General features: G+C 35.9%; 1 protein-coding gene across 1 annotated transcript in view; it reads left to right on the top strand.

Annotated features, from left to right (window-relative positions):
• Window positions 1-1,965: 1,965 nt before the first annotated feature.
• NEK1 (NIMA-related kinase 1) overlaps window positions 1,966-13,613 on the top strand; it is a gene marked incomplete at both ends in the record, with an annotated part of 45,791 nt that continues 34,143 nt past the window's right edge. The window contains 9 exons of the mRNA XM_008935440.1: window positions 1,966-2,063; window positions 3,574-3,657; window positions 4,096-4,163; window positions 4,293-4,379; window positions 5,471-5,525; window positions 6,754-6,954; window positions 10,174-10,234; window positions 11,365-11,522; window positions 13,498-13,557. Coding sequence (XP_008933688.1) covers window positions 1,966-2,063; window positions 3,574-3,657; window positions 4,096-4,163; window positions 4,293-4,379; window positions 5,471-5,525; window positions 6,754-6,954; window positions 10,174-10,234; window positions 11,365-11,522; window positions 13,498-13,557 — 872 coding nt within the window. The remainder of the gene's footprint in view (window positions 2,064-3,573; window positions 3,658-4,095; window positions 4,164-4,292; window positions 4,380-5,470; window positions 5,526-6,753; window positions 6,955-10,173; window positions 10,235-11,364; window positions 11,523-13,497; window positions 13,558-13,613) is intronic.

The raw sequence follows: 13,613 nt of genomic DNA, 5'->3' as shown, positions 1-13,613 counted from the left end.
ATTAGAAGAGCTTTAGCTAGAAAGTAATATCATTGAGCAGAACCAGTGCTATTTATCTCAAACCAGGACACACAGCAATAGTCATCTGATTTACAAATCCACCTTTCTATCTTCTCTGTGTTAGTGGCCTGTTCTTTAAGACTACTGGTGTTTGGTTTTTTTTTCCTTACAAGGTAAATTGTGTGATCTGCAGTTCACAAAACTTCATGTTGCATCTTTAATGCATAACCACGTTGACTTTGAACATACTGATTTGGTTTCTAAAAGATCATTGTTTCAGCAACAGGCATGCAAGAAATCCAGATTCCTTGAACCATCCTTTAAAATAATATGAATTATAAAGCCTTAACCCAGGTATAAACAGCTCTAAGCACAGAATAAAAATCCTGGGTTTGATGTTTTGAAAGACGGATTTCAGAAGCATTCTGTGGGAGTGAATTTTATGTGAATTAGGTGATTTAATTAAGTTTTAACTAGAATTAAAGTGCCATGTGGAACTCATAAGAGTTTTTCTTTTGAGCAGTGTGATTGATTTTATGCATTTATTCGACTTTTCTCAAAATTGTGTCTCATATCTAAGTTGTGTGGTTCTTGTCGTTTTGGTAGCTTGCAGCTTGCCTCTGTCTCATCTCTTTCTTTCATCAGTAAATGGAGAAGATTGCATTGGGGAACAAAACTATAGTGCTGTATGAAATGTACTACATATGTTCATACCTCCTAGTGGAGACTTGCAGAGGGAATTTGCAGAAGTCTCCCACATTTCATTCAAAATGAGAAAATAATTGTTTCTGTTTGTCATTGTCTGCTGGAAGTTTTGTTACTGTGCTTCAGTCTCAGAAATGAACTGCATGTCTGGTATGAGAGCTGAAGACTGTCACGTTCTTGCACTTAGTTTGAGTAATACCTTGCCCAGGTAAAACTCTGAAATAATTGCCTCTGAAAAGCAAATAGAGGCAGCTACCTAAATTAGAACTTAAGAGCTCCATTTTTAGGGTGGGTTCTGTAGGATGTTCTTCTGCTGAATGCTTGCCCAGCTAGGAAGGATATTATAATTAATGGACAACACATGCACCAGATCCCTCCATCTGATTTTAGATTATCTGGAAGAGATCCAAGGTGGCCCACCACTGGAGGAATGAATAAAAAAAATATATGCACTCACAACACATAACTTAGTGAAGAAGGGAGCGAGTCTATTCCAAAACCAGGCCATATGGGAAGGAAGGACCCAGGTGGTCATTCCGATCCCAGTCATATAGTAACTGAAAGCCTTATAATTCCCTTACTATCTCAGTCTTGTCCCACCATTACTGGGAACTCTACTTGCTGTGAAGACTCAGGGAGCCCTTTCAATAACCAGAATCCCCACACAGCACATGTACTGTGTAAACAGGCCTCCCAGCTCCACTGCAAGCAGAGTCAGCTCTTATAGAGGTGGCTTCTTGCCTTGCCTCCAAGTTCATGTGCTAGGCAGGGGCACCTGGTGGTGATCTCTTAATCTGTTCTCACCCAAGGCTGGCCAGACCCTAGGTGAAAAGCAGTCAGGAGGGTTGTGGTTGTGGACATCATCCATATGCCAACCCTCATTCAAGGCTGGGGTTTAACCTCAGCACTTCAGATGTTTGAAAGCAAGTTAAAGCATGGATTGAAGTGGTACTCATAAAGTGGCACCTTTATATTTCATAGTGGTTTTGAACCCCATTTTGGTGCAATGGTTTTTCAGATGTAATTTTTTTCTGTACATATCAGAATAGTCCAATGTTACCAAAAATGGGAATCTTATGTATTGAAACTCAAAATGGTGAAAGTATTTTTGCTTGAAGTTTGAAAAAAGGACCTGAAGCTGCATGTGAAAAGTTGTTTGGTTTTTTTTGTTGCCTGTTCTGCTACAGCAGTGAAGATATTTGGAAAGTTATGTGAAAGTCAGTTTTTTCTTTTTTAAATACTTTGTGGTTTATTTTACAGAAAATGGATGCCTCTACATAGTGATGGATTACTGTGAAGGAGGAGACCTATTTAAGAAAATAAATGCACAGAAAGGAGTGTTATTCTCTGAAGATCAGGTAACTGCAAACTGCCATGATAATGTGTAGTTGCGTGATACATTTTAATGAGTTCCAAATTATTTTAGTTCAGTTTGGTAGATATGGTTGCTTAATCTAAAAGGAGGTTCTGAAATGGTGATTCTCATCAGTCATAGTAGTATCTTAAAAAAGGAGAAGTAGCTGGAAATCCTGGGTGTGCTAATTGGGGTTTTGTCTGTATGTTTAGGATGCTTGGAAAAAAGTTGTGTTTCTTCAGTCGTAAACCAACTCTGAGAAATAAAAAATACTTAAGGACAACATTTTTAAACCTTTGAAATTATATATATTTTTAAGATTCGTTGGCACAGGATTTTTGTTTTGTAATGCTGGTTTTCATTTATCAGAGGTATAAAGTAACATACTTTGTAACTCTAATAGCATGCAATATGGCAATATGAAGTTGACATCATTGAAAAGTTTTATTTTTCCATCAGAAAAAATTTAATACTGTATTTAAAGTATGTATTCAAAGATTTTCCACAATACTGGTTATAAAGTCATTTGTACTGTGGAAGAACTTGCAAGAAGAGGATTTTATGTACAGATTTGATTAACTGAAAATAGATTATGCAGGATTCAATTTTTTGGTTAGAACTGACATGTTTCCTTCTTTAGGAATTGTTTCGATTCTCTTGTGTCCAGTAGGATCCCAATTTACTTGTGGCTAGAGAGGCTTAGTAGTGTAGGCTTATTAATGGCATTTAGAATAGTGTAAAAATTTTAGACATAATTTGTAAAATTTCTTTTTTCTACTTTGGGCTCACTTTTACAAGAAGAGCTTGAAATGGAAAAGTGAAAATTACACCTTGCAGGATACTGTCATTTCAACATGTATGTAATTCTAACTTTGGAATGTGGAACCACCATTCACATGCAAAAGTTCCTGCTGTCACTTGCTTTTTATACTGTGATTTTTTTTTTTTTTTGAAGGGTTTCTTGGCTTATTTATAGCCCTTTAGTTATACTGTTTGTTGCTTTTCTCAGTGTAATTTGCTATGTACTATTTTTCTCTTCTAAGGTGAAATACATAAAGGTACTGTTATGATTCAATTACATGTTTCTGTAAATATCAGTATGGCTTTCTAGGACTCTTCATTGATTGACTGCAAGAAGACTTGTATTGGTTGCAGCAAAAGTACAGTCTGAAAGTTACAAGTTCCACGTTTTAAACATTTTGGCCAATCAAATTAATATTGCATATTTTGTTAGGTTTATAATATATATGAAGCTACTAGTCTCATGTGCAGATGAGACTCCTCTCATCATTAGTATCTCATCTGCGTAATATGAGTCTTTCATGAAAAGATTTCCATTATAGTGACAGTATTGTTATGTTTTTAATTATTCTGTGGTATAAATAATGGTTTGTGGAAATGGTAAAATCTTGAGTTATAATGATAAAGCTGATTTGATAAAATCTTTAGCTATGTAACTGAGGAAGCTTTCAAATAAATAATGACACTGACTTTGCATTTTCTTTTATGCATAGATTCTGGATTGGTTTGTACAAATCTGTTTAGCACTAAAACACATACATGATAGAAAAATCTTGCATCGGGACATAAAGTCACAGGTATGTAGGTAACTATTTTTTTAACTGATTTTACTTCCAAAATGATTGTTTTCATATCTTGCTGGTGTAAATTGGCAAATGATGAAAAATAGTCTTTTACGTAAACACTTCTAATACTGGAAACATTTTTATGTGTTTAGAATTGTCTGAAGAGGTTTCTATGTTACTGTACAAGCAGATGGTGCTATCTGATGAAGCTACTTGAGTGTTACTCAGATACTTATGCGTTGGGACAGGAAAGCTTATATTTTAGAATGTATAATAGCACTTTAATTTTGAAGTAGGACTAGAATAAGCCTGGTGTTTCACAGTAGTCAATAACACTACTGCTACTGACTTCAGAGGTAGAAAACTATTCTTGTCAAAACACGTTGAGAACAAAGTGTGGAGTTACACGAATGTTTTAATTAACAGACTTCTTAAAATTTCTATATCCAGAATATATTTTTAACCAGAGATGGAACAATACAGCTTGGAGATTTTGGGATTGCCAGAGTTCTTAACAGGTAAAACTTTTTTTATGCTGTTTTCTCTGACTTTATCCAGATCACTTTGATCTAGGAAAATGCAGTCTGTGTGCTTCATATGAGTTAACTAGTTAACCTTCATTCTTATAATTTTATTTTTTTTTTTAGTACTGCAGAGCTGGCTCGCACTTGCATAGGAACACCCTACTATTTGTCACCAGAAATATGTCAGAACAAGCCTTACAACAATAAAAGGTACTAATAAGCGTTTTATGAAACATTTTTGGTAAGGAGAAGAAAGTGGATTCTTTTGGAAATCTAAAACTTTTCTATTCATGTGATGGTGAGCAGCCATTAGTTTTATCTCCTACCCAAGAAAGTTCTGAGTCTCACTGTACAAGTGGGACCTTAGTAGGTCTGTGCAGTACAAAGCAGTGTGATGCAGAGATGGTGTAGCTTAATACTCTGAGTTTTTGATCTAGTCATATTGTGAATTATGGCCCTGCTTTGGCCTGTCTGCACTGTAGTTGTACTGCCTTAATTTACGCCATACAAATGTGAAACTGTGTTACGGATGAAATGACACACACAGGAATTTGGAGTCTTTAAGCACATGCATAGAGAGCTCAGCTGGCTTCAGGTAACAAAAGCATGAAGATGCTTTGCTTGTGCGTTTGCTGTCTTGGCAGTAGGCTGTATCTACTGACAGTGTCCCTAATGTCACTAAAATTGTCATTACCAAGTCTGTTGTATAATGCACTAAGCTGCCTCTGTTGCTGTGTGTGCGCTTTGTGCCCGTTTCAAATGGTTTCTTAAAAAAAAAATCATTACAGTTTCTTGTCCCTTAATTTCTTCTACATGGTATTTATCATCCAAGAATTTTCTAACCAAATTCTGTAATCCTCTACTGTGTGAGGGTGAGGTAAGTCAATGATAGAATAAATTGACTTTGAGAATTGTGATTGCTGAATTAGGTGATGAGTTTTGTTTGGGGTTTTGTTTGTTTAATTCAAAGACCTCAGGGAAATGTGTATGCTTAAAGAAAAAAAAGCCTGTGTCTATATTTTATCTAATTTATGTGATTGATGTGGTTCAGGTTAAAAGGTCTAAATAAAATCTGGATCCAAAATAACCTTATCTGTTTTCAAGTTGGCCTTATTTTTGGTTGTTGAATTCTGTTTTCGTTCAGGGCCTTATGATTTGGGAGGTGGAATATGTGCATAGAAGAGAGCTTGTACATGCTCAGAACACAGCCTTTTCCTTGTCAAAGACAAGTTTCACAATTATGTTACTTGGCAATGTTATACCTGGAAAAAATTCTTAAATTCTTGTTCTCTTTGATTTAGTGATATCTGGGCCCTTGGATGTGTGCTCTATGAAATGTGCACTCTTAAACATGCAGTAAGTAGAAACTTCTTGTGTCTTTAAAAGCATAGTGATTTTAAAGGAATTTTTCCTGATGTTATCTAAACATATTTCAGTTGATGAAAGTCTTTCATGATGACTGTTTAAAATTACCTTAGTTATTTTCATCTCCTCTTCCTATACTGACCAACATATTTGATCTGTGTTTTGGTTCATACCAGTCTCTCCAGAAATCTTAGCGCTCTAGATTTTGTTTTCAGTATAGGTTTTTAATGAAATGCCTTAGCTGAAAATCTTGTTAGGTCTTGTAAAAAATGATACTGTGAGTAGTGTTTCTTTCTTTCAAAAAAACTGATGTTTTCATTGAAAAATCTAAATATGGACTGTCAGGTTTTGTGCAGATGGGTTAATGCGTTTCTGATTAGGACAGGAATAGTTCTAAAGAGAAACTCAAAGGTGAAAGAGTTGCCTTTTTCTGTGTGGGTGTTTATTATTTTGAACTCTGTTTTTAACATTCATTTTTGAGTTAGGAAGGCAAGAAAAACGTTTTTTTAAACTGCTATTTTTATTAAAAGAAAAAAAGATTGTAACAAAATGAAAATAAAAACTTTTCAGAGGATAAAGATTTAATACCATTTCAGGCTGTTGTAGTTTCTAATTGCTTTGTCTTTCCTGTGGCAGCATGCTGAAGGTGTTGTGTTTCTAGGAGTTGATGGCAACAAGTTGTTTTCTGTGAACTGGGTGAAATGTGTCATTTTTTTTAATCATACAAAGGAATTGAAATGCTGTGCTCTGGTTCCTGAGCTTGACCTGAAGCCCTGCACATTCCTTTGGATTTTACACTGAATAAGTGTGCAGACTTTACATTCTTTCTTTTGAAGTGTGACTTTGCTGAAAAGGACAGAAGGCATGTGATGGTTGAAAGTGGTTGGGAGAGGAGAGCAAGCAGATAATTATACAGTTATTTTATTTTTGATTATATATCATTGTCAGTCTAGATCAGGAGAGAAATGATCCTTTGTTGGCAAATTTTATCTCTGTAACATGAAATATCTGTACTATGATGTAGTTATAGAATATATTAATATAATATACAAGTAAAATATTTTAAAATAAACTGCTGATTTAAACTGTGGATGGCCTTGGAGATTTGTTTTGATATGTTGTGTTGGGTTTTTGTTTTCTTCTTCATCTTTATGTGGAGCCTTGCATGTGGACAGTGTAAGCAATGTATAGTAACTATTTTCTTTCTTACATGATATAGTTTGAAGCTGGTAACATGAAGAACTTAGTATTGAAGATAATCTCTGGACCTTTTCCTCCTGTTTCTGTGCATTATTCATATGACCTACGTAATCTGCTGTCACAGTTATTTAAAAGGAATCCTAGGAATAGACCATCAGTAAACTCCATATTGGAGAAAAACTTTATAGCCAAACGGGTTGAAAAATTTCTCACACCACAGGTATGGAGTTAGTTTTAATATTAATTTTGCTAAAAATAGCATAGGACTTTTCTTTTTTGTTTTTCTAGTGCTAATGTACAATATAAGAAATTAGATAACGGCATTCCCTAGAGCTTTTAGAGAGATACTTTCAGCTGTGGAAAAAAAAATTTTCTCTGAACTGTAAAAGAAAATCTAAAATTACTGAAGAATTTGGTAGTTTCCACAAATTTATATTGATTGTTTCATGTGTTTTTTTTTTGTATAGTGAGGAACTAATTACAAATGTGATGTTGGCTTGTTCAGATGAGGCGTCTTTCATAAAACGCCTCTGTCAATGACTTCCGCAGGACTGCATTATCATAATTTCTTCCATTTTTTGTTTAGAATTTGGAATGACCTGAAAGCATTTTCAATGAGATGTTGCTAGGTGAAGTAGTCCTTAATTTTTTTTTTTTTACATTTAAATGTATTATGTGTGTATAACCTCAAAGAAGTTGCTCACTATTCTGTTTAGAACCTGTTGATATCATTTGACATCTATTCATCTCCTTTGAATACAAATCTAATCAAAAGAGATCAAGGTTAGCAAGGGAGTAGTAGTACTGATAGGAGGCGAATACTTATAGACAGAGAAAGGACATGGAGGAAATAGATACAAAAGGAGATCTCACTAAGTAAAGAGGTCTAATGGTTTCTAACTCTCAACTAAAGAAGTTTCACAAGAGAGCCATATGTAACTGGAATTTCAATTGTACATGAAATAGACTTTCAACTAATAGAAGTCAGAGTCCCAGTGAAAGGTAGGATTCAGAAGTCTTTACAGATAAGTTTGTTCTGACTTTTACAGCAGTAATAGTTTGATCTGGCTTTGTTTTTAGTAGGTAGAAGCAATATGGAATTTTTATTTGCAGTTAGTTGAATTGTGGTTAGTAATAGACCACTACTGGATGATGGTCCTAATTTCTTCTAGATGGAGTACAAATACTTGCACATGGTTTTTCCAGCTGAATCACTAACATGTTTGACTTAGAGATAACTAATATTAAAAAAAAAACAACCAAAACCCACACCTATAAAGCATCTTTTGCTAAATGTATCGATCACTGACAAGTTCTTATTCAGCTGGAGGTTGTCATTCTGTGACATAGTTGCAATGGCCGTTTTCTTTGTTTCATCCATGGCTAATGCTGTTGTCCTCTGCTTTCCTTAGTCTAAGCTTAAGAGATTTTTCCATAGTTGATGTTTCATCATGTTGCAGCTATTGCTGAAATCCTGCTCTTCAATGATGGGAAATAAGTTTTCCAGTTTTATATAAATTCTTTCTTAATAAGTTGCAGTAAAGAATGGATCTAAATCAACATTAATTTCTTTTTTTAAGGGGATTTTTGAAACACACTGAAGAACCTTGATTCTTTTCTGTCAGTAGCTGTGTTATCATGGAAACATCACACTTTAGTTGTTACAGCTTATCACCCAAATAAAGCTTTGAGCTCACTGAAATACCGTTAGCAGGAGACTGTTCTCATATGTGACTTCTTGCTTACAGAATATTTTGATGGCAGACAATACAGGTTTAAAAGGTTCTGTGCCATCATGTGCAGAATCCTAAGTTCTACACTTTGGTTCTTCGTGTGTGTGGTGTTTTTTTTTTTGTTTGGTTGGTTGGTGTTTGTGGTGGTTTGTTTGCTTTTGGTTTTTTTTTTTGTTTTCACCCCTCAGCATGCATTGTAACTTGACAGGTAGCATCTAAGCAATTCAGAATAATCTGAATAGTTCAAGATTCTTTAAAACTATTCCTTAAAACCTTGTGGTGTAGCGACTGTTCAGTTAGCATTGCTGTCAGTTGTCAGAATGTTGAGTAATACATTCCTGTCATGGTCCATTTCTAGAAAGGTGTTCTGCAGTATGACTGCAGGTAGCAGATATCTTTCTGCAGGTAGCTCTGCTGTTGTAAAAAGTTCTTTTGCACTTCCCATTCTTTGAATATCTTAGGAGCATCAGCTGCAGCACTGGGATTCAGCAAGAAGTTTGAGGGCAGGGTGTTGGAAAATGACAACATAGTGCTAGCTCAGCTGGAAGTCTCACTCCACATTCTCTGGGCAGTGAACACTGGCCATAAAGAGTGCTTGGTGAGGCGTGTAAGAACAAGGCAAGCGTGTGTGACATTATCCTGTAATGCTCTCCCATCCTTCATCTTCTGTCTCAATTACATCATCTCAGGAAGCATGTTCTTTGGTACTCAGTTGTCCTCAACAGATTTCTTGTCTGTGAGCTTATGTGATGTCTCCTTGATCCTGTGTAAGTTTTTATGATCAGGAAGAAATTTCATAGGTTTACTTGCTGCAGAAAGCATCCACTTTATTCATTCTAAACCTCCTTATATGGAGTCATACCTCACTTATGTTGGTATTATCACTTGCTGCACTTCTGTGCTTCTCTGTAAAATCACGTGATCCTCTAGACCTGTCACACTGCATCTCAGTCATCTCTTTTAGGCTGAAGAGCAAGCTTATCAGTTCTTTGCATTGAAGCTTTTCAACACTATTAATTATCCCTGCTGTGTTTGAATCTTTTAATTTCTAGTACATGTTTTTTGAGGTGTTGGGTTCAGAGCTACGCATGGTATTCAAGATGATGGCCTGTTAGTATTTGAATGTCTTTGTCTAGACTTCACCCTTTTACTCCAGTTTTCTACATTTTATTAATGCTGATTTGGTATGCATGACAGCACACTGGATGTGTTGTTCCTATATATCCACATATGTAGTCTTCTTCCCAACTTGAAAAGGTTAGAGAAGCTTAAAACCTGCAAACATCTTTAAAGGACTTTCTTTTGGCACAAGATGTCTGAGAAATTGAAGAGATTCTCTTGGCAACTGTGCATAAATCTAAAATGATCTATTCATAAATCTATGTCAATGCTCACATTAACTTTCTTCTGGATTCTTAGGTAGTTCATAAATGAGGTAGCATGTGCCACCCAGAAGTCAGACTAAGCTGCTTTTTAAAAACTACTTGAATAATTATGCCAAAAATGTTTGAAAGTACTGAATTCAGCTTCATGTTAATGTTAGTGGTCCTGAATTGAATACATGAGGTTGTATATTCATTTAAATTTAAATTATACTAAATGCTATCAGTTAGGTGTTTACTGGGAGTGGCACACTTCTATGCAGAGGAGTTCTTTCTAGCTTCAGTCATAAATACTGTTGTCTAATGGTGCAATATTTTGTTTAGCTTATTGCAGAAGAATTCAATCACAAAATCTTCCAGAAATTTGGACCGCATGCTGCACCAGGTGAGTAAGTGTGTCAGGTGCTTTTGGTTTTGGCTCTGGCAAGGCAGTGTATGCAACTTTGTTCTTTTATTGATTTTGGCGTATTCTTAGACATGATTGTAGAAGTTTGAGGAAAAGAGGGAAGCAGCTTTTATACCCCTCCCTTGGGGAGCTGGGGTATGTAGAGTACAAATGATGCAAATACCAAGTATGATGCTGTCATGTTTTAGGTGTACTTTTTACTTTTGCAGTGGGTTATGCTTCCAAAATTTAATGATGAGGTAAACACTGCACATCCTGGAAATAATTTACGTTGTTACTGTACAATTTTTTTTTCCCCCTAGTAATGACAAGCAGATAATGAGAAATACCATTTCTTGTAAAAATGAGGGAGGTTTCTTCAGAGATTCCAGGGTTAAGCCTGACTTCAGCCCAAAGCAGAATTTCTACTACTGGTAGCAAATTAGGTTGTGGTTCATTTTTCAAGGTGGTCTTGCCTTCATTTTCCTGCATTAGTTTACCCCTTTTTTTCCCCTAGATTTTCTTCCCCTTTATTTTATTTCCTTGTAATTACTTGAAGCTGTGGCAAGCACTTCCGTGTCTTTTTATAGTGTTGTGTGTTTCATTGCTGTCTCAGTTTTCTATAGTAAGAAAGCCCTGCTAACACATAATCAAGTCCAGTGTTAGCATATTTTCAGGAACTCTGTGGGGAAAATAGCATCCCTAAAGGGCAGTGAGGCTCTTCCAGAACTCATTTTCTGCTGACATGAGTGTTGCAGTCTGGTGTTGTTAGTGGAGGGAGGCCTGTCTCTTCACTCCGTTAACAAAACTTTTCCCTGTGTCCATGACAACTGGATAATAAAGCATGTCAGCTGAAATAAGCTTCAGTTCTCCACTTTGAAGTGTTGTGAGTGAAAAGCTCAGAGGTTGTGGTCTGCTGTTTCTTATCAAGCATGAAATTTAGGCAGGCTGTTTTGGATAATTTGGTATATTGCACTTATGCATCAGCTCACGTGATTAAATGTTAGCAGTTCACGCATTCTCCCTCACCCTTCCTGTTCCAAGACCTTGAGAAAGGGAACAATGGTACACAGGCCAGCCTGTATAGCTGTAAAACAATTTGAGTTATTTTTTTAATTTATTATCTCTAGCAAAAAGACCAGCTCAAGAACAAGTACTGACTTCAGTTGCACCAGCTCAGAAAATTACCAATCCTGCTGCAAAATATGGAGTGCCTTTAGTGATCAGAAGGTCTTGTGATGCACATAAAAAGCCTAATGAGAAGAAGCAATTGGCTAAGTCTAGACAGGTAAGAAGCCAAGTTATGTAAATGGAACTGTTTTGCTCATACCTTTTTTAGATGCTATGAAAATACTGTGCATTCCTTCTCAAAATGTCTTTTATGTGGACATATGCATCTGCAGAGAAAGTAGTAGTTTCAATGCTTGGCATGCTTCGCTACTGAAATTTTTGTTTAGCTGGTTTTAATACAGTGATTTTTGGAGACTGCTACCTCAGGTTTGCTTTTTAATTCCACTGCTGAATTAGATGTGCTTTCCATGGTTTCAGTTTGGTGTTTGACCACTCTTAGAAATATTAGAATTCTGTCAAGTGTACCAAGATCATTGACACTGGATTATAATCTCGGTGTCTTTCTTCCTTATTCAAAAATAATCTCAAATTTTCAAGACATAGAAAACTTTTTTAGTCATTTTGTAAAGTGTCAACCAGAGACACTGCGTAATTGAAAGAGGATTTTCCTAGACTTAATTCCATGAGCTAATGAGAAATGGTTTTCTGTATACTTTCATACAGTACTTTCAGTCATCTTCTCTGTACTTCTTACTATATAAAACTCCTTTTTTTTCCCTCTCTCTCTTATTCCTTTAGTTACTGTGTGGTCAGGAAGTGTTATGATACAGGTAGTTATGAGCTATATGTGCATGACAAACAACTAGCAACCAGGAAGCTCCCACCTGGGCAAGAGAACCAATTCCAATTTTCTTCTGAACAAGTAGTATTTCTGTTGGGTTTGTGGTTTTTTGTTTGTTTTATTTCTTCTCCCATGGCACTTCAGGGAACATAATACTGACATCTCTATCCATCTGGAAAATTTGATAGGTGCATAGAAAATTAGCCTGGAGATATAAATTATCCTTGAGGTTCCAAAGTTATTGGATGTTTAGGGAAAAACTCATTGATCCCACAAGCCTTGTTGGCTTTTGATACACAGGTGGAAAAAGAGAGTAAGACGAAGGGAAGGCACAGACTTACATGTGCTTGTGAGCCCGTGAGGTTTTTTGCATTCTAAGGCTTAGTTGTGCAACCATCTGCTGCTCTTTATAATCAGTTTTGCCAAACAACACTGATACAACTTGCAGAGGCTGAGGAGATTCCCTCTTGCTACGTGTAAGCTACATGTAAGTACCACTGCCATTTTAAGACATTCTTTGTGTGAATTGTACCTAGCAACAAGGGATGAGATGTATGATAGAAACAATAGCTACAGTGTAATATAAATTGCCTTCTCTCTGCTGTTGTTTCATGGTAGTCTGAGCTTGCAGCTCTCAACAGGCTTTTCAGAGGAGCAGGCAACAATCATCTCCTTTCTTTAGTGATATTACTTTCACCCACTGTAGTTCAACTACAATTACTTCCATCTCTAAGGGCTTCTGTCTTCTGTAGTCCTTCATTTTAAAGTACTCATTTGATAGAGCTCTATGTCATGAAAAGAAAATGTCAAGCCCTCTGTGTGGTCAGGAAAAAAATGCTTTAAAAGTAACCATCACTTTCTTGAGAAGATTAGAGTAAGCAGCATGGATTCTTTACCAGGTGTTCAGTAGTGCCTGCATTCTCCTCTTCCATAATTAACATAAAGCTTGAAGTTACTAGAGTAAAAAAGGTGAAGGATAACCTAGTATATCTAGGTTCTATATCTGCTCTTCAAATAAAAGAGAATCTTAATATCTTGGGTCCCCTGAAGATTTTTAGTAGGAAGAGATTTTAACGCAGAATGATATTGCCAGAGAAGAAAAATTAAGACATAACTGATTTTAAAATTACTGCCCTTGGCTTCCAAGACAGAGCTTTCAGTAGTAGATGAACAAGTACAGTAGTGTTTACCACTAGGTCCTAACAGTGCTCTTCCTTTAAAACCTCTTAAGTAATTATTTTGAACCCCATTTTGCATGTACTGAGTTGTGGGTTTAAGTTGATTTTTTTTTTTTTTTTCCAATTTAGAATTTTTCTCTGGTATCTAATTTGAAGTTTCACCTTTTATCCAGGCCTTTCCAACTCCAGTGAAGAAAGTGAATCCAGAAGAAGAAAGGAGGAAAATGTTTGAGGTATCATGAAATCGTCTGTTAATTTTTCAAACTAAGCAAAAGCTAAGTCCAGAGCA

This window comes from Merops nubicus, unplaced genomic scaffold (genome assembly GCF_000691845.1).
Source record: "Merops nubicus isolate BGI_N331 unplaced genomic scaffold, ASM69184v1 scaffold17842, whole genome shotgun sequence".
NCBI classification, from domain to species: Eukaryota; Metazoa; Chordata; class Aves; order Coraciiformes; family Meropidae; genus Merops; species Merops nubicus.
The sequence above is the reverse complement of the archived record's forward strand: the minus strand, read 5'-3'. Positions and strand labels throughout refer to the sequence as shown.